General features: G+C 43.1%; 1 protein-coding gene across 1 annotated transcript; it reads left to right on the plus strand.

The window, feature by feature from the left end:
- Nucleotides 1–1,075: 1,075 nt before the first annotated feature.
- COQ2 (coenzyme Q2, polyprenyltransferase) lies at nucleotides 1,076–10,265 on the plus strand. The gene is made up of 7 exons (XM_058803832.1): nucleotides 1,076–1,301; nucleotides 1,384–1,550; nucleotides 4,328–4,449; nucleotides 4,680–4,765; nucleotides 5,658–5,791; nucleotides 6,248–6,436; nucleotides 8,890–10,265. Exons 1-7 carry the CDS (start codon nucleotides 1,076–1,078, stop codon nucleotides 9,001–9,003), a joined length of 1,038 nt encoding a protein of 345 aa, XP_058659815.1. The 3' UTR covers nucleotides 9,004–10,265.
- The last annotated feature ends 5,470 nt before the right edge of the window (nucleotides 10,266–15,735 follow it).

The following is a 15,735-nucleotide window of genomic DNA, read 5'->3' on the forward strand; positions in this document are numbered from 1 at the left end:
AATGTGTCTTTACAAACAAACTGTGAGCATGCCTGTAGGAAAAGCTAGATGCTGATAGGTGAAAGAAGCAACGGGAGTAACCATAAATTTCAGACAGAGACTTTCTCATCTAAGGCTGTATTAAAATCCTGGACTTGGAGATACAAAGAAAAGGCGGGGGTGGGTATGTGTGTGTGTGGGTGTGTGTGTATATTAGAAGGGGATATGTATGAGGTGATTCGGGCAGCCGGTACCTCCCAAGTACCTCAGTCAATGGGGAAAGGAAGAGGGTCATGCGGCCGGGAAAATAGGATTAAAAGAAAGCTACGTCCTCCAAAAACTTGAGAGATGCCACGGGAATGCCCATGGCCTCTCCCTTTTTTTTTGGAATAAAGTCAGAGGACTTCTCTGTCTCCTTTTTGGACATAAACCTCCAGTGCTGTGAATTTTTCTGCACAGATACCACCTGTGGACCCAGCAACAAGACTTAATCGATGCATTGAATTTTCATATGCGATGATCGCAGTCTTGATCCATCAGGGGTGGGGGAAGCCCCTGAAACATGAAGTTCAATGGGTTAATACACAATCCAGTTCAGGTGGGAATGCTCAGGTACCTCCCCTGTTGCTAAGCGAAGGTGGGCTTGTTACGGGCACCCGGGCTGTTCCTGTGCTGGTCTGAGATTTCCCAACACACATCCCAAGCCCTCTCCTCCTCCCGTCCGGCTCGGGGAGCGCAAACCCGGCCTCCGCCAAGGGCGCGCTGCTTTCGGAACCCGCTGGGTGTGGGAGTCATTAACCCCCAGCATTTCAGTCCCTCACACAGACGGTGGGAGAACTGAGTGAACGAGGAGAAGATACACAAAGGCCACATGGGAAATGTGATTTTTTTTCTTTTTTAATTACCTACGGTGAGGAAAGGTCTTGGAGATGACACGAATGTTAAGAACGATCACGTTAATAAGTTTCGAGGACGAGGATTTCCCGGAGAACGCACTAACCCCGCCCCGCCTCAGCCCCGGCGCGGTGTGCCCGGGGTCGCCGCGCATGCGCAGCGCCGCGAGACTCCGTCCCGCCGGCAGCGGGGCGGCGCTAAGATGGCGGCGGCGCTGCTGGCGCGGTGGTGCCGGGGTGTCTCCGGGCTCCGGGACACACTCGGGCTCCGCGCCGCCCGCCTGCCCCTCGCCGCCGCCCCGCCGCTGCTGCTCCGCCGCCTCGCCGCGCCCCCGGGGCCGCGCAGCTTCTCGGCGGCCGAGCTGGTGCGCGCCGCGCCGGCCCCGCTGCAGCCGTACTTGCGGCTCATGCGGCTGCACCAGCCCGCCGGTGAGCGCGGCGGGGAGGGCCGGGGCCGCCCGTGGCCTCCCGCTCCCCGCTGAGCCCGCCCGCGGGTTTTGTCTCCCCGCAGGGACGTGGCTGCTCTACCTGCCGTGCACCTGGAGCATCGGGCTGGCGGCCGCGCCCGGCTGCCTGCCGGACTGGCACATGCTGTCGCTGTTCGGCGTGGGAGCCGTGCTCATGCGAGGGGCCGGCTGCACCATCAATGACATGTGGGACCGCGACTATGACAGACAGGTAGCGAAACGCGGGGCCAGGCCGCTCACAGTGTGCAGTGACACGACAAGCGGGCGTGGCTTCAAATTGAAATAGTAGGTTTAGATTAGATATTAGGAATAAGTTCTTCACTCTGAGGATGGTGAGGCATTGGAGTAGGTTGCCCGGAGAAGTTTTAGGTGGCCCATCGCTGAAAGTGTTCAAGGCCAAGTTAGATGGGGTGTAAGTAACCTGGTCTAGTAAAAAGTGTCTATGCCCACAACACGAGGGTTGGAATGAGGTGATCTTTAAGGTCCCCGTCCAACCCAAGCCCTTCTGTGATTCAGAGAACTGAGCATGCACCCATTCATCTCCATGTCACAGAATCAACAGAATTTTTAGGGTTAGAAGGGATCTCGGGAGATGATCTAGCTCAATCCCCTTGCCAAGGCCAGCTCATCTACCGCAGGTTACACAGGAGCACATCCAAATGGATTTTGAATGTCTCCAGGGAGAGAAACTCCACTTAACACATGCTGTTTTTTCTCAGCCATGCACCAAGGGTTCTGAAGGCACTGAAATATGTTAACATCACTAGTGATTCCTTGATGAGTGCAGGCTCCAGCTTCTGGAATTTCTCCATGTTTCTGTCTGAGATGCATGCAATTAATTTGTTTACATTTCCTCCAAAACCAGTAGAAAGTATTTTTTTCTTTGTCTAGGACTGTAGTAAGTCTTCTAGAATACTCACTCACCTCTGTGTAAGATAAAATACATGCTGTTGTTTGCTTTAGGCAGTACTTGAACAAGTTTATTTTTCAACCTTGTTTTGCACCACAGAACAAATCAAGTAACACTTTTTTGCTACACTTGCTAGTGACAATCTATCCAAGAATTACTTCCCCCACCCCTAATTTTAGGAGCAGGATTTCCTTTTATTGTTGTATTGTTAATTTTGGCTGTTCACAGTATCATGCCCAGCCCTGAGCTAATCTCCTTCTATTATGTTGTATGTTTTCAATTTATCATCTCCCATTTGTTCAGAAGAGGGAAATAAGTAAAAGGCAGTGCCCAGTGTGAGATTCTAAAACGTGCACAGGTTCCAGCTTGGAGGGGAACATCCTGATGATGCTGTTTACTCCTCCTGTTTTTTTTTTTTTTTTCCTGTATTGTTCCTGTGGTTTTGGAGTTTTGAGTTTTGGCCCTACAAGACACAGACTAATGAGCCAATCCAGTATGTGGAGTTCTTAGTATGGCACTTGTGTTTGTGCTGTTGGGAAGGCAGGGAATCAGAATGGGGTTTATGGAAGCTTTGGATGGTTTAGGGTTTGGAAGGTGTTAACAACTACATATGCTAAACAGATTTGATGTGAGGATGTGATAAGTAAGAAACGAATTTCAATATAATGGTTTAATTTGTGCATTATGTGATGTGGTCAGATAGAAAGTTTTAAAAATTGCCTTCGCAGCTTTTTCTGGGGTACCTTAAAAGGCTTCCTTCAGCACAGGTGCTATAAAGGCCAGGCCAGCAGCAGGAGTTGGTTGGTGTAGGTGATGGTGTGTCACAGACATCTTTTGTGAAAAATCTTTTTTTTAGGATTTTTCCTCTTTCTGAGAAGCTGTGGCCTCAGCAACAAAATGTAAACAATGGTTATCTGCTGCTGTGGAATGCAACAAGTAGATCCGTGATTGGTCTCATGTGAATGTTTTGATTTACTGACCACTCACGGCAGAGCTGTTCTTGCTTTCTGCCTAGACACAGAACTTTGTTGATTCTTTCCTTTTCTATTCTTAGCATAGCAAGCTTCTGAGAACCTTTCTCTATTCTTTTAGTGTAGTCATAATGTAATACATATCATAAAATAATAAATCAAGCCTTCTAAACATGAGGTCAACATTCTCGTCTCCTCTTCATCCTGAAAAACCCTTGCAAGCCCTGTAATAATGGTGGTTTGGGGTTTAGATTTTGTGTTACTGATTATTTGGGACATATTTTCTTTAAGTGAAGGATCCCATGTTTGGTTGCACTGTGCAGTGGAATTGGTCACAGCTGTGTTAAGTGCATGTTTACTGCTCCAGAAGCAGTATTTGATATTAGCATAGCCTGATGGCAGAGGGGAGAACAAGCTAAAAGGGTTTATTTAAATTCACATTATTCAAGCATAGGTAAGATACTTTTTATGTACAGAATATTCTGTAAAAGTTGGCTTTTGAACCTCATTGAATAGACTTGACACCATTTTCATCAAAATGCACAATTTCATGGAATTGTTAGGTTGAAAGGCACCTCTGGAGATCATCCAGTCCAACCTGGCAAGGCAGGGTCACCTGGAGCAGGTGACACAGGAACATGTTCAGGTGGGGTTTGGAATGTCTCCAGAGAGGGACCCTCCACAATTTCCCTGGGCAGCCTGTTCCAGGGCTCTGCCACGCTCAGTGTAGAGAAGTTCTTGCTCATGTTGAGGTGAAATTCAGTCATTTGGTGTTCTTTTGGTGTTGGTAATCTTTGGCAAGTATTCACCATTCATTTAGTTTAACTTTTTTCTGACACTTGTTTCTTTCTTCAGTTTAGCTTGTATGATTTCTTGCTCCATACAGAATTTCTAAATTCCACTGTATCCCAGTTGGGATTAAATGTCTTTTTGCAGCTGTTAACTCCACATCAATGGGACTGGATTCTGAAAATGCCATTAGAGAGAAACAAAAGCAAACAACAGAATTAGGACTTTTTCATTTCGCTTCAGAAAATAGGAAAAAAACATTGTAAATTGTCCATCAGTTACAGATGTACCTAGTGGTAATATTATTTCCATTTTTAGGTTGCAAGGACAGCAAGCAGACCCCTGGCAGCTGGAGATATCTCCACTTTCCAGTCCTTGGTTTTTCTCGGGGGACAGCTCAGCCTGGCACTGTGTGTGCTTCTGTGTCTGAATTACTACAGGTGATGTATGAGTTATCTTTTGGTTTGTAAAGTCTGCTTCTTGGTCCTGAGTTAAGCACAGAGATTTTGAGTAGAAAAGGTGTTGGGGTCAGAGGGAGGATGTTATTAGTCATGGAATTGTAATTGAAAGGAAAGAATTAGATCAGTACCATGTACAGCTCCTGCAGTGCTGCACTACATCTACTGATCTTTAGCCTGGCAAACAATAATTCTCTTGGTACTTTTTACAGTATCATTCTGGGAGCATCCTCTTTATTCCTTGTGATCACCTACCCTCTGATGAAGAGAATAACATACTGGCCACAGCTGGTTTTAGGTGAGATGGAAAGATTTTTTCTCTTTTTTTAATTTCAGATGTAGTTTTTGGGGTGTTTTACAAGTTTGTACTTGAGCTTTAGCAATCTGACTTATTATAACTTTATATCAAAATAGAAATACCTTACAGACAAAGCTCTGTTGTGCCACAAGCTTCTTAATTCGTGACAGCCCCTGGCATTGATGTGTGGTTTTGGGGTTGGATTTTTTTTGTTATTAGAAATTAGTTCCTTGTTTTGATGCAGTGATAGGAGGTAGGAGAGTAGGGTGGAAATAAACATTTTGTCATTTGAGAGTGAGCTGTAGTTTTGCAGTTATTTCAAAACCCTTCTTAAATACAGATTTGTCTGTACAGCATTTCAGTCTTCAGCTTCTAAAATTACTCCTGAACAGATACTGATGGTGCTTGTCTTTTGGGTTGAGCTACTAAAATATACCTGTGCATATTGGCTCTCACATTCCAGCTGTCTTCAGCTTCGATTTTGACCAAAAATTGTCATTTTCAGGCTAGAAGTACCATAGTTGGCTGCTGTGTACTGTTTTGCAGCCAGTTATCCTGACATGTTTTGTTACACTGACACCTGAGCATTTCACCTTCAGACCTGTTGTTAGAGTATTCTAGAATAGTTCTGTGCAAATGTTTCCCTACACTAATGAAGTCATACTCAAATTAGGGAAAAATGTGTGGCATATGTAATTTTTCTTGCATGTCCAGAGTATTAAATGTCAAATTATTTATATTTATTACCTGCCTGAAGATAAGTGGTAGAAAAATAGAGATGTTGATATTATACAAAAGGCTGCTGATATGATACACTCTCAGATAAATTGTATTTAATTGCTGCTGGCATTCTTGTAACTTCCATTTTTTAAAATTCTCTTAATGTTTTTAGGATTTACATTTAATTGGGGAGCCCTTCTTGGCTGGTCTGCCATCAAAGGGTCATGTGAGTGGTCTGTGTGTTTGCCCTTGTACTTTGCTGGAGTCATGTGGACACTGGTGTACGACACCATTTATGCACATCAGGTAGGGTGACAGTGAAACCTTCCAGATACCCGTGTTTAAACACACAAGTTTGTGTGTTTTGTTTACAAATTTGTTGTCAAACAGCAGAACTAACCTCTTGCAGTTCTTCACCTGCAGCTGAGCTGAAGCAGCCCCAAAGAAGTCCCAGCCCTTCAAATTTTTATTGCTGTTTGCCAAGGTTTTACAAGTCAGGTGGAAAGATGGAAGTACAATACCCTTTGTGCTCTTATGCTTTTGTGTTGTGGAAATATTTTTGACATTGGTATTAACTCCTGGCTGCTAAACAGCTCTAAGGCCAGCCTTCTAGTTTAAATTTTAGTGTGGGGACCTACAACTGCCCTTAAATTGGGCTCCTAGTAAGAAGCATAGAAAATGTAAGCAAGTCCTTCATTTTTATTTTTCTTATGAAGTGGCATTGGATTATGGATTTTGTGGTAATTCATCTTTTCATTCCAGGATAAGAGGGATGACATCATGATTGGTGTGAAGTCAACTGCACTGCATTTCAAGAAAGACACAAAGCAGTGGCTCAGTGGCTTCAGCCTGGCAATGCTCCTGAGTTTGTGTGTGACAGGGGTGAATTGCAACCAAACCCTCCCATATTACTCGGCTGTGGCTGCCGTAGGGGCTCACCTGGCACACCAGGTTTGATGGATTTATTCATACTTTTTCCATGAGGAAGTTCTTACTAACAAGTCAGAGGGCTTTTCAACTCCTATCAATTAATGAGCTACCCATGAAAAGCAGTTCCTGTAAAGAGAACTAAAGTCTTCTGACAATAAGCTTGGTCTTCTGAAGTACCTTTTGCAGACCTTTTGATTGAGGAGACCTTCAGTCCTGACCACAAACAGTGGAGCACTGAGTTTCAGTTTGTTTGTAACCAAGAGAAGCACCACACATTAAGCTGTGATCTCAAGGAAAGGGTTTTCTTCTCACTGCCAGCAGCAGCTGCTGCTAGATCCACCTCAATGTGCTGCAAAATACTGTGATGTTGACTGCTCTGATTCAGTTCTTGCAGTGTCTGGCACACATAATAGCAGATGTTAGCATTATAATTTTATGTTAATTGACAGTTCTAAAGAGTTCTCTTAAAAGCAGAGAACAATCCAATTCAGTCTTGTAGTTGCATTCATTTAGAAATTTTTATGAATAACAGAAAGAAAGAGATTAGCTTTGTCAGTAAAGGATGCAGATAGAATCTTGTTATCTTGTTATTTCTGAATCCTAACAACTGTGTTACACAGTGTTGTAGTAGGTGACAAGTCAGTCTATTCAAAAATTAATTGCTGGTTTTGATAGGTAAGTGATGGCAGAGTATTGTGTATTGCAAGTAGTAAAACCATTACTAGTCTGAGAAGTTAAATTTGGAATGGTGATGTGGAACTTTTTATAAAGCACATTGATCATAATGTTGCATTTTAGTGGGTGGAGCTCATGCAGGTAATGGATATTAAACATATCAGTGGGTAAGAGAATCCTTGTGGTGATGTAGTCTGGCACTCAGCCACTGTTTTCATAGTGACTGTGCTTGGAAATGTATGAGGAAAAGAATCCTATGTCCTCTGCATGATCATTTACAGTTTGAATTGTCAGAGAGCCTTTGTGCTGTTGTTTTGTCCTAAATGAGAACCACTTTTAAGGATCTTTGTAAGTGAGGATGCAGACTAATGAGTATAAATGATGGGAGATTCACAATTGTGTGGACTGCCAAAGTCAAAAGAGCAGAACTGTTCTGTGTACCACAGAGTAGCTTCTTTTTGAGGAATTATTTTAGTATAGTCCTGCTTAAATATTTTTATGCTTATCTTCTTGTTCAAGATTTCTGATTGTGTCTTTAACTGAGTTTAGAAAGCTGAGTAAGATGCTTGAGGATCAGGATTTCCAAGATTTCCTCGATTCACTGAATTTTTTCTGGCTGAGGCAGAAAAATTTGGTCATGATGATATCAAATTGTATCACTCTCAAGAGGTGTGCCAGTAGAAAAATAACATCTTCTACTTTCCATGTGTTTCTGAAAGAATAGCTTAGCTGCTGTTTAGTTTAATTTGCCAGTTCAGTGTTTCAAGTTCCTAGTGTCTGAGGAGCTGACAGGTTCTTAAGGGCGTGGATCACATCATATTTGAGAAGCTTGTGAAGAGTTTTTTTTATTATTTGACCAGGACCCAGCCCTGTTTTCTCTCTACAGCCACAAATGAAGCAGATCTCCTGGCAAAGGTTTCACTTCTTTCAGTCAAATACTTCTTTCTATTTTAACTTTTTCAAAGGCTGAAGTGCAAAGTTTGAGGTTTTTAGGGCTCCTTCTCTGTTTATCCTTTCAGTCATTTTGCTCAACATTTCCTCTTGTTATTGTGCTCAAGACTTCTGCACCAAATTTTGATTTTGGGAATATTTTTTCAGTAAATTTGCTCTTGCTGTACCTTGTGAGTTGGGATTTTTTTGTTGTTGTTTTTTTTTTCCCCACTTTTATTTGTGACGCACAGCAGAGAGCTGCCATGTGGGTAAGCCAGGCCTTCTGGCTGCTATTGCAGGTGTCCTGGTCCTTGTTTGGAAGGGAATTGCATGGACTTGGCTAAGAGCAACTGGACTGAAACCAGCCCTGTGTGGCAAGGCAGGCTCTGGCACTTGCTCTGGTTCACTGCTGGCTCTCCAGTGCCTTGTCTCTGCTGAAACATAGCACAACACCTTGTAGCAGAGATGGAAAAGTGCATTCATTTTTATTTAAAGTTACATTGAAGAATTAGGTGGCAACCTAATGAGGAAAATCTCAAAACTTATTTACATACCCAGATATTTTTGTACTTTTAAGTGTCAATCCAGACACACCAGTAACTGGGCTTCCATTGAGATGGTCTGGGAATCATGTTCTTATGAGATCCTTGACTTTTCTGCTGTATGTTGAAAAAAATCTGTCAAACACAGATGCCAGTCATGCAAAAAAAAAATTAAACATCGAGTATTCCTGTTTCTTGTGTAGTTAAGGGTAGACTTTAGAGCTTAAGAATAATTTTTTGAAGTTGCAGATAATTTTGTGATGTGTAAGATATTTATGAATCTGTAGAATAATAGTAATCCTTTAATGTTATACTGTACTTTTGCAGATTTACACTTTGGACATAGACAAGCCTGAAGACTGTTGGAAAAAATTTGCTTCAAATCGTACTGTAGGAATTCTGCTCTTCATAGGGATTGTGCTTGGAAATCTGTGGAAATGAAAAGGCTTAAATGCAAAAAGCCTTCAGAAAACAGATAGTTGAAATCACTATACTGATATTTTAGTCTAACTGAAGTGTAGATACTGTAAGAAGGAAAACACTTGTAATATAAATATAGCTGCTTTATATTGTTTATTTATAAAAGCTGGTGGAAACATTCTTATTTCTGAAATCATGCAATTTTGATAATTTGATAATAAAATTGGAAGTTTTGGTTATCTGGGAATAACTTCAATCTGCGTAGAAGCTCCAAAAAGTGAGCTCCAAAAAGCTCTGCTGGTCCTGTGTAGTAGCAGCAAACTTCTGTCAAGCTCTGGAGACTGTGAACCCAAGATTTTATATGAAACAGGTGTCTCTTAGTGACAGCACGGGTAAAAATGCAAAATTATTTCCGGATGTAAATAAATTTGTCTGTACAAATGTATGTATGTTTGATGGTCTGATTTATTACAAAGGTAATTTTGAGTTTGAGTTGGAGCTTGCTTCATGGAAGAGTTGCAATGACTGTTTTCCTTCTGGGATGTCTAGAAACTGTCAGGACTCTAAATGTGTGAGGTCCACAGTAAGGAGTCAGTAGAGAAGTATTTAAGAAGATTTTCTGCTCTTACTGTGATTGCTGCAGCAGGTGCTTTCCATGTGAAAAGGACAGGCTTCTGCAAAGTTGCCTGCACAGAGTGAGCTAAGCTTGTTTGTCAAGAGTGATTTGAACACACTCTAAGGACTGAAAACAAAAACAGAGAAGCCCAGAGCTGTTGCCAAATGTGTGTGAGGAGTGGTTGACTGTGGGCTACAAGTTCATCTGTCAATGCAAACTGTTGACGTTTATTTTAATTCCGCTTGTTTTGACTTATGCCACCAGTCTTATTTGTAGTCTTACAGGAAAAACCTCTTTCTAGGGGAACGCCTAGAAACAGTAAAAATAGCAAGTGCAGGCTAACTAAGTGGTCCTTGCACAGAAGTTGTTCTTAAATAGGGTTTGTATTTGTGGGGTGGAGAAAGTATTAAGTTGAAGAAAAGAGTTTAATAATGAAAAACCATAAGCTTCTGATCAGTTTTGTAACATAGCTGCATTTTGTAGAGGGAGAATTTTGATGCATCCAACTTGAAGTTGAACTTTGTTTATTAGCCATTTACTAGTAATTAAAAAGTCTTGTAACTAGTATGGATCAGTTTCAGTAGTGTTACTTTAGTGAGGTCGTGGCAAAAGTTATTAATCTGTTTTTAACACACTGAAGCATCTTTAAGTAGCTCATAATTGGGAAGAGCTCACATTTTGTCATGTGTTTGTACCTTCTGGTGTCCTTTGTCTGATGACTGCTTGTCACAAGTGTTTGTCTTAAAATGAGAAGAGGAAAAAGGTGTCACTAAATAGAGTGTAAATTAAAGTTTCAAAACAGTCTTCATGTCCAGAACTTGAAAATCACTTCATATTTTCTTTGTGAGTTTTCCAAATTCATCTTAATTTCATTTCACACAGGTAAGACATAGCTGTATTTTAGGTTCATTGCCTGTAAAACAGAAAGATTTAGGTTCCAGGCTGTAATCTGAGGATATTAAATTCATTAAAAACTTTTGATTAACACAAGGAAATAATTTTTCAAGTGCAAAAGAGGTAAAGGCTACTAAGCATGTTAGTTGCATGAGCATTTTATGATTAATGCACAGAAATTAATAATTTTTAAGTGCAAAAGAGATAAAGGCTGAGCTGCCTCCTGGCTAAAACCTGCCTGTTTGGATCTGTTGGCAGATATATGTACATCTCCTCCCTTCATTCCCAAGGTGTTCTATTCCAAATCTTCACTAAGATGCTCTCTGCTGTAATTTGATGCAGTTTCTTAAAAAATTTTCAAATACCCTGTCTCTAAGCATCAGCTTTTATTAGTGTGTTTTTGCAGAACTAAACAACATCCTCTGGAAGTTTCTTCTCCACTATCATTGCCTTTCTCCCACATGTCCTTTCCCAAGTATTCCTCCACAGGATGGTGAGATAACAAATGCTTTTTTCCAGCAACAGAAAGGTCAAATGTCCCAAACTGAAACACTGCTCAGTGAAACAGAAAGTTCTGTACCAACATCAGCCCTTGCCTGTGTGTTGCACTTTGTAGAAGGGTGTATCAAAGCAACACCAGCTCTTTGTCCAGGATTAGCCCTATAGAGGTAAGGGATCTCCTGCAAGGATAAAGGGAGAGGTTGCCAAGGCATTGGAAACCTGCAGGGTGGGGCTGGATCTTTGCCTTAGAAGCCTGTTTTGTACAGTGGCACACGGGAGCTCTCACACTCCCCTTTCCCAGGGAGAAGACTTGTCAGAGGAGGGTCAGCCAAGGCAAACTCTGCCTGGGTTCTGCTATTAGTATTTCCTGGTAAATATAAAGGTGTTGATGGGGCAGGTCAGGGTTTTCCCTCCCTCTGTTCCCAAGCAAGTGCTGCAGGAGCTGTGCTGTGTGAACAGCTGCAGTGCCTGTGCCAGCCGGTCTGGCTGCTAGGGAGCCTGGCAACACCATGGCAGTGGGTCAGGCATCTCACCAGCCACGGGTGACATGATCTGGAAATAAAAGGCACTCCTTTTCTGTTTCCACTTTGGCAAAAGCTAGCAGAGGGCCATTAATTAATTTCTAAACACTTCACAGTGCAAATACCAGGAGAGAGGCTCTGTTTGAGCTTCGAAAGAAATAATGTGCATCTTAGCTGGCCATGGATAATGAGAACTTTAGGTACTAGCTGAAGGCTCCTGGTGTACTGAAGAGGTGATTTTGCTTTTCCTGCAATGCCTTCCTGCCTTTTGTGATGGAGGCAAAAGGCCAGAGCAAATTTTAATGCAGTGTGCTAGATGCAGTACAAGAATTACAAAAGAAATAGAAAAAAAACTTCATTGGTTTTACAGCATTTTTCTTTGCCTGGATAGTGGTGTTTAAAAAAAAAACCATAAAAAATACCACTTCCAGGCAGCTGTACAGAAGTGATTCTGTCTGAATAAAGCAGAAAGAGGCCTAATACACTTAAAAGAAACAGAAAAAAAGCAACAACAAAAGAACAGTGTTCATGCCAAGTTCAATGCTTCTAACAATACAGCTGTATTTTTGGGAGTGGAAGTTCCCATCCTAATGCAAAACAAAATCCAAAGCCACCCCTGACTTCTTATGCCTGCAAAACACAGTTCCTCTAAATTGCAGAGCTTGTCTGTGACAGGTACAGTAACAAGGAAGTACACCTAATAGAAAATAAAATAAATAAATAAAATATACCTAATATAAAATAAGTTGCATCAACTGCATAAAGAACAGAACCAAGCCTGTAAGAGTTTGTAAGGGCAGTGGGGGAAAGCAGTGGTCTGCCCATTCCACAGGACCTTACTTTTTTCCTGCACTGTTGTCAAAGCATTCACAGAGTTCAGCTCTGAATGTAAAGAATCTCACTTTCTGCAACTCCCTGAAAGGACCTTGTGGCCAGGTGGGAGTTGGTCTCATCTCCCAGGTAATAAGTGACAGGAGGAGAGGAAACGGCCTCAAGTTACACCCGGGGAGGTTTAAACTGGATATAAATTCCTTTGCTGAAATGGTGGTCATACATGGGAACAGGCAAGTGGTGGAATCACCATCTCTGGAAGTGTTCAAAAGGTGTGAGGCTGTGGGGCTAGGGGACATGGTGCTGAACACGGCAGTGCTGCATTAGTGGCTGGACTCAATGATCTTAGAGGTATTTTCCAACATAAACGTTTTTCTGTGATTTGATATCGAAGTGGAATAATTCTATCTTCATGTTATCAGGGGTGCTCAACCTCACAAGCAGCAGCACATACATAACACCAGGGGACTGCTTTGTGGAGAAACTTCAACACTGGTGAAACCACTGTTTGCTGTTCAGTGTTCACTTCAGCACTGTGAAATCACACCACTTAGTAGAAAAACCTGTGTGCATTTTTTGTTGCCTGTCACGCTGCAGCACAGCCAAATATTTGTCAAACAGATTTTCAGCTTCATCAGAGCTTATTTTCCCCAAATTCTGTCATGCTATAAATCACTTTTTCAGGGAATATGTATAAATGGAAATAAAAGTACTTGAGAGGAAAATGGAGGAAAGCACAGACTTATGTACACCATAAGATGTGTTATTGTTGTGCTTTTAAGCATTTGCTGGAAGGCACCTTGAATTTATTTGCTTAGAGTTTGCGTGATCCCTTTTTCCCCTGCACTTCTGCATGCATGACAGCGCCCAGTGGGTGCAGCAAGGCAGTAAAAGAAGGATTTGGCAGACCATGTTTAAGTGTCACTTTGACTGTGTTTGTTAGATAGGGGTGGGAGTTTCCTGCCTCTCTCCTTCTTGGGAGGAAAGCCCAGGGCAGAAAGCCAAGGCCATGTATGCACAAGTGGTCCCTGGAGCTGGTGGGGCTGAGGTTGCTCTTGGCTAGGTAAAGGGCAGGCTGGAGGTCCGGTGTGCAGTGCATGCCTCCTTTCCCAGGTGACAGGTGATAAACTTTTGGTTGCTCAGCCCCAAGCAGGACTCTGTCACCTACACAGCTCCTTCCCTTATTGTGGCTTTTTCTGATGAATATGACCTCCACATCAGGACCACTGCTAGCAGCACCTGGGGACAGCTGCTGGTGGGTTTTTTCTCCTGCGCTGGGTAGGATGGGGGAAGTGTTCCCTCAGTCCTCCCTGAGTCTCAGCTCAGCTGTGAGATGATATGCTGCCAGGGGACATCTTGGGACATGCGCACAGGGAAACCATCCCCATGCGGCAGGTGCAGAGGCAGTGAGTGTTGTTGTCTGCTGTCTTTGGGATTTGCTTGAGAAATCAGTGGCAGGAAGGGAAACAAGAGGCAAAAAATTGCCTTCAAGATTTGAGCTGCTCAGTGCTGATTTATATATGACATGTTAAGTCAGAAAAATGGAAGTTAAACTGCTGGGGAGCTTCCATCAGAGGTTATAACCTACCCTTCCATTGGGGTGAGCAATGTTGGGTCATGAGACTGTCATAGAGAAGCAAAGCTCTCCTTTGAGGGGCACTTGCAGTCATGCACATGCAGCAGGTGTGGAGCCATACAGCTTCCCCATCTTGCACATCATCTCTCTGGGTTCAGCTCTCTCAATACCTTCTCCCCTTCTCCCATCTGTCTTAAGAAACATTATTATTATTAAGTATAAAGGCCTTTTTTAATCTACAATACAATTTATTCTGCTAAATAACATCAATACATTAAAAAATACATTTCACCTGTCAAACACCATTGCAAAGTGTGTTGGACGTCCTTTTGCTAATACCTTGGTTAATGCTGGATTAATTTCATGATGCATCCTGTGTGGCTGTTCACTTCACTCCTGCTCAGGTGTTAAAGAAAGGACACCCCGTGTGGCAAACTCAAGGGACAGCAGAAGGGAAGGTCCATCGTCCCCTGCATTGCCCTGGAGGCAGCTGTCAGCTTGGGATAAAACTGCCATAGAAAAGGCAAAGAGCACATGTCCAAGCTGGAAATTAGCCATGGGCCAGCTTACTCCAGAAAGCCTCTGGAGCTGACCCAAGAGCAGCTGAACTGCGGAGGTTCTCCTGCTTCTCACCATTCTGTGGGGATGGGGATGGGTACAGGAAGATCCACGCTTGCACCCTCTGATAGTTCTGCTTGTGTGCAGGTGCAACTCAGTGAGATTTAGGCGGTTAATGAAGCAGCAGACTACAAAGTGTGTAAGTTGGACTGATCTGTTTGTAACAAGAGGATTGACTTGTTGATTTTTACTTTAGTTGTTTTTTACCTTGTGAGCTCCTGAGGTAAAGCTTGATTCCCACAGGGCATTATCCTGTAAGTCTGAGTGACCTGGAGAAAGAGTGGCACCACTGAGAGCATGAAAAGGTAGCAAGCCACAGGAAGCAGAAGCTCAGCTACAAGATGTGTGATGTCTTTCTCACACAAGATGTGTGAAACATCTCGTGACAAACCATTGCTAGTGCTAGCATGCAATTGTTGAGGGATTTGAAACCACTTTTAGGTGTGACCAGCTGTGGCTAAGAGCTGCTGTGAAGCTGGTGGTACCTTTGGCCCTGGATGTGAGCTCTTCACTGTGTGCTGGACTTTATGTTTCGGTGCCTGTGGTACAGGGGTTCAGCCCCTTGCCCAGAGGGCACTGCACACTCCCAGCCATAGCATCAATTCCTCTCTGATCAGCCACCCAAGACTCTCTCTACTGTGTGCAGTGTTCCTGGCATGGCAGAGATGAGGGATGTGCAGACATGGGAGCAGCTCTCTGCTTGTACCAACTGCAATGGCTTCAGTGTTGGTGAGATGTGCAACTGACCCTCAGCTATATTTCTAAGGGCTGTGAAAATTTCCCCTTGCACTTTCTCAGCTCCATTCTCCTGCAGCTTTTACCATTGCAGGAACTTCCCTTCTACCTGAGCCATTTCAAGCTGTGGGAAGAGAGCGAGGTTTGTGGGTAACATGTTCTTCCATTGAAGCTGTGGAGACGTCTAGAAAAAAGGTGAAGTTTCTGATTCAGAAGACCTTCTCCATGTCTGAAACAGAGCTGTCTCTGGAAAGGACTGGTGGGATCAGAGCTTTGGAGAGAGGCCCCCAGGCACCCTCCTGTGCCAGACAGCCCCCCTGACCTGCACACCAATGGGATTCATGGACCCTCTGTGAATGAACACACCTCTTACCACTGAAGACACCTTAGCTTGTGTAAATAGTACAAGGCAGCGTGCTGGGGAAAGTGGCTTTGTTCATTTGTGGTCATGTTTGAAGGTT

Source organism: Ammospiza caudacuta, chromosome 4, assembly GCF_027887145.1.
Source record: "Ammospiza caudacuta isolate bAmmCau1 chromosome 4, bAmmCau1.pri, whole genome shotgun sequence".
Taxonomy (NCBI): domain Eukaryota; kingdom Metazoa; phylum Chordata; class Aves; order Passeriformes; family Passerellidae; genus Ammospiza; species Ammospiza caudacuta.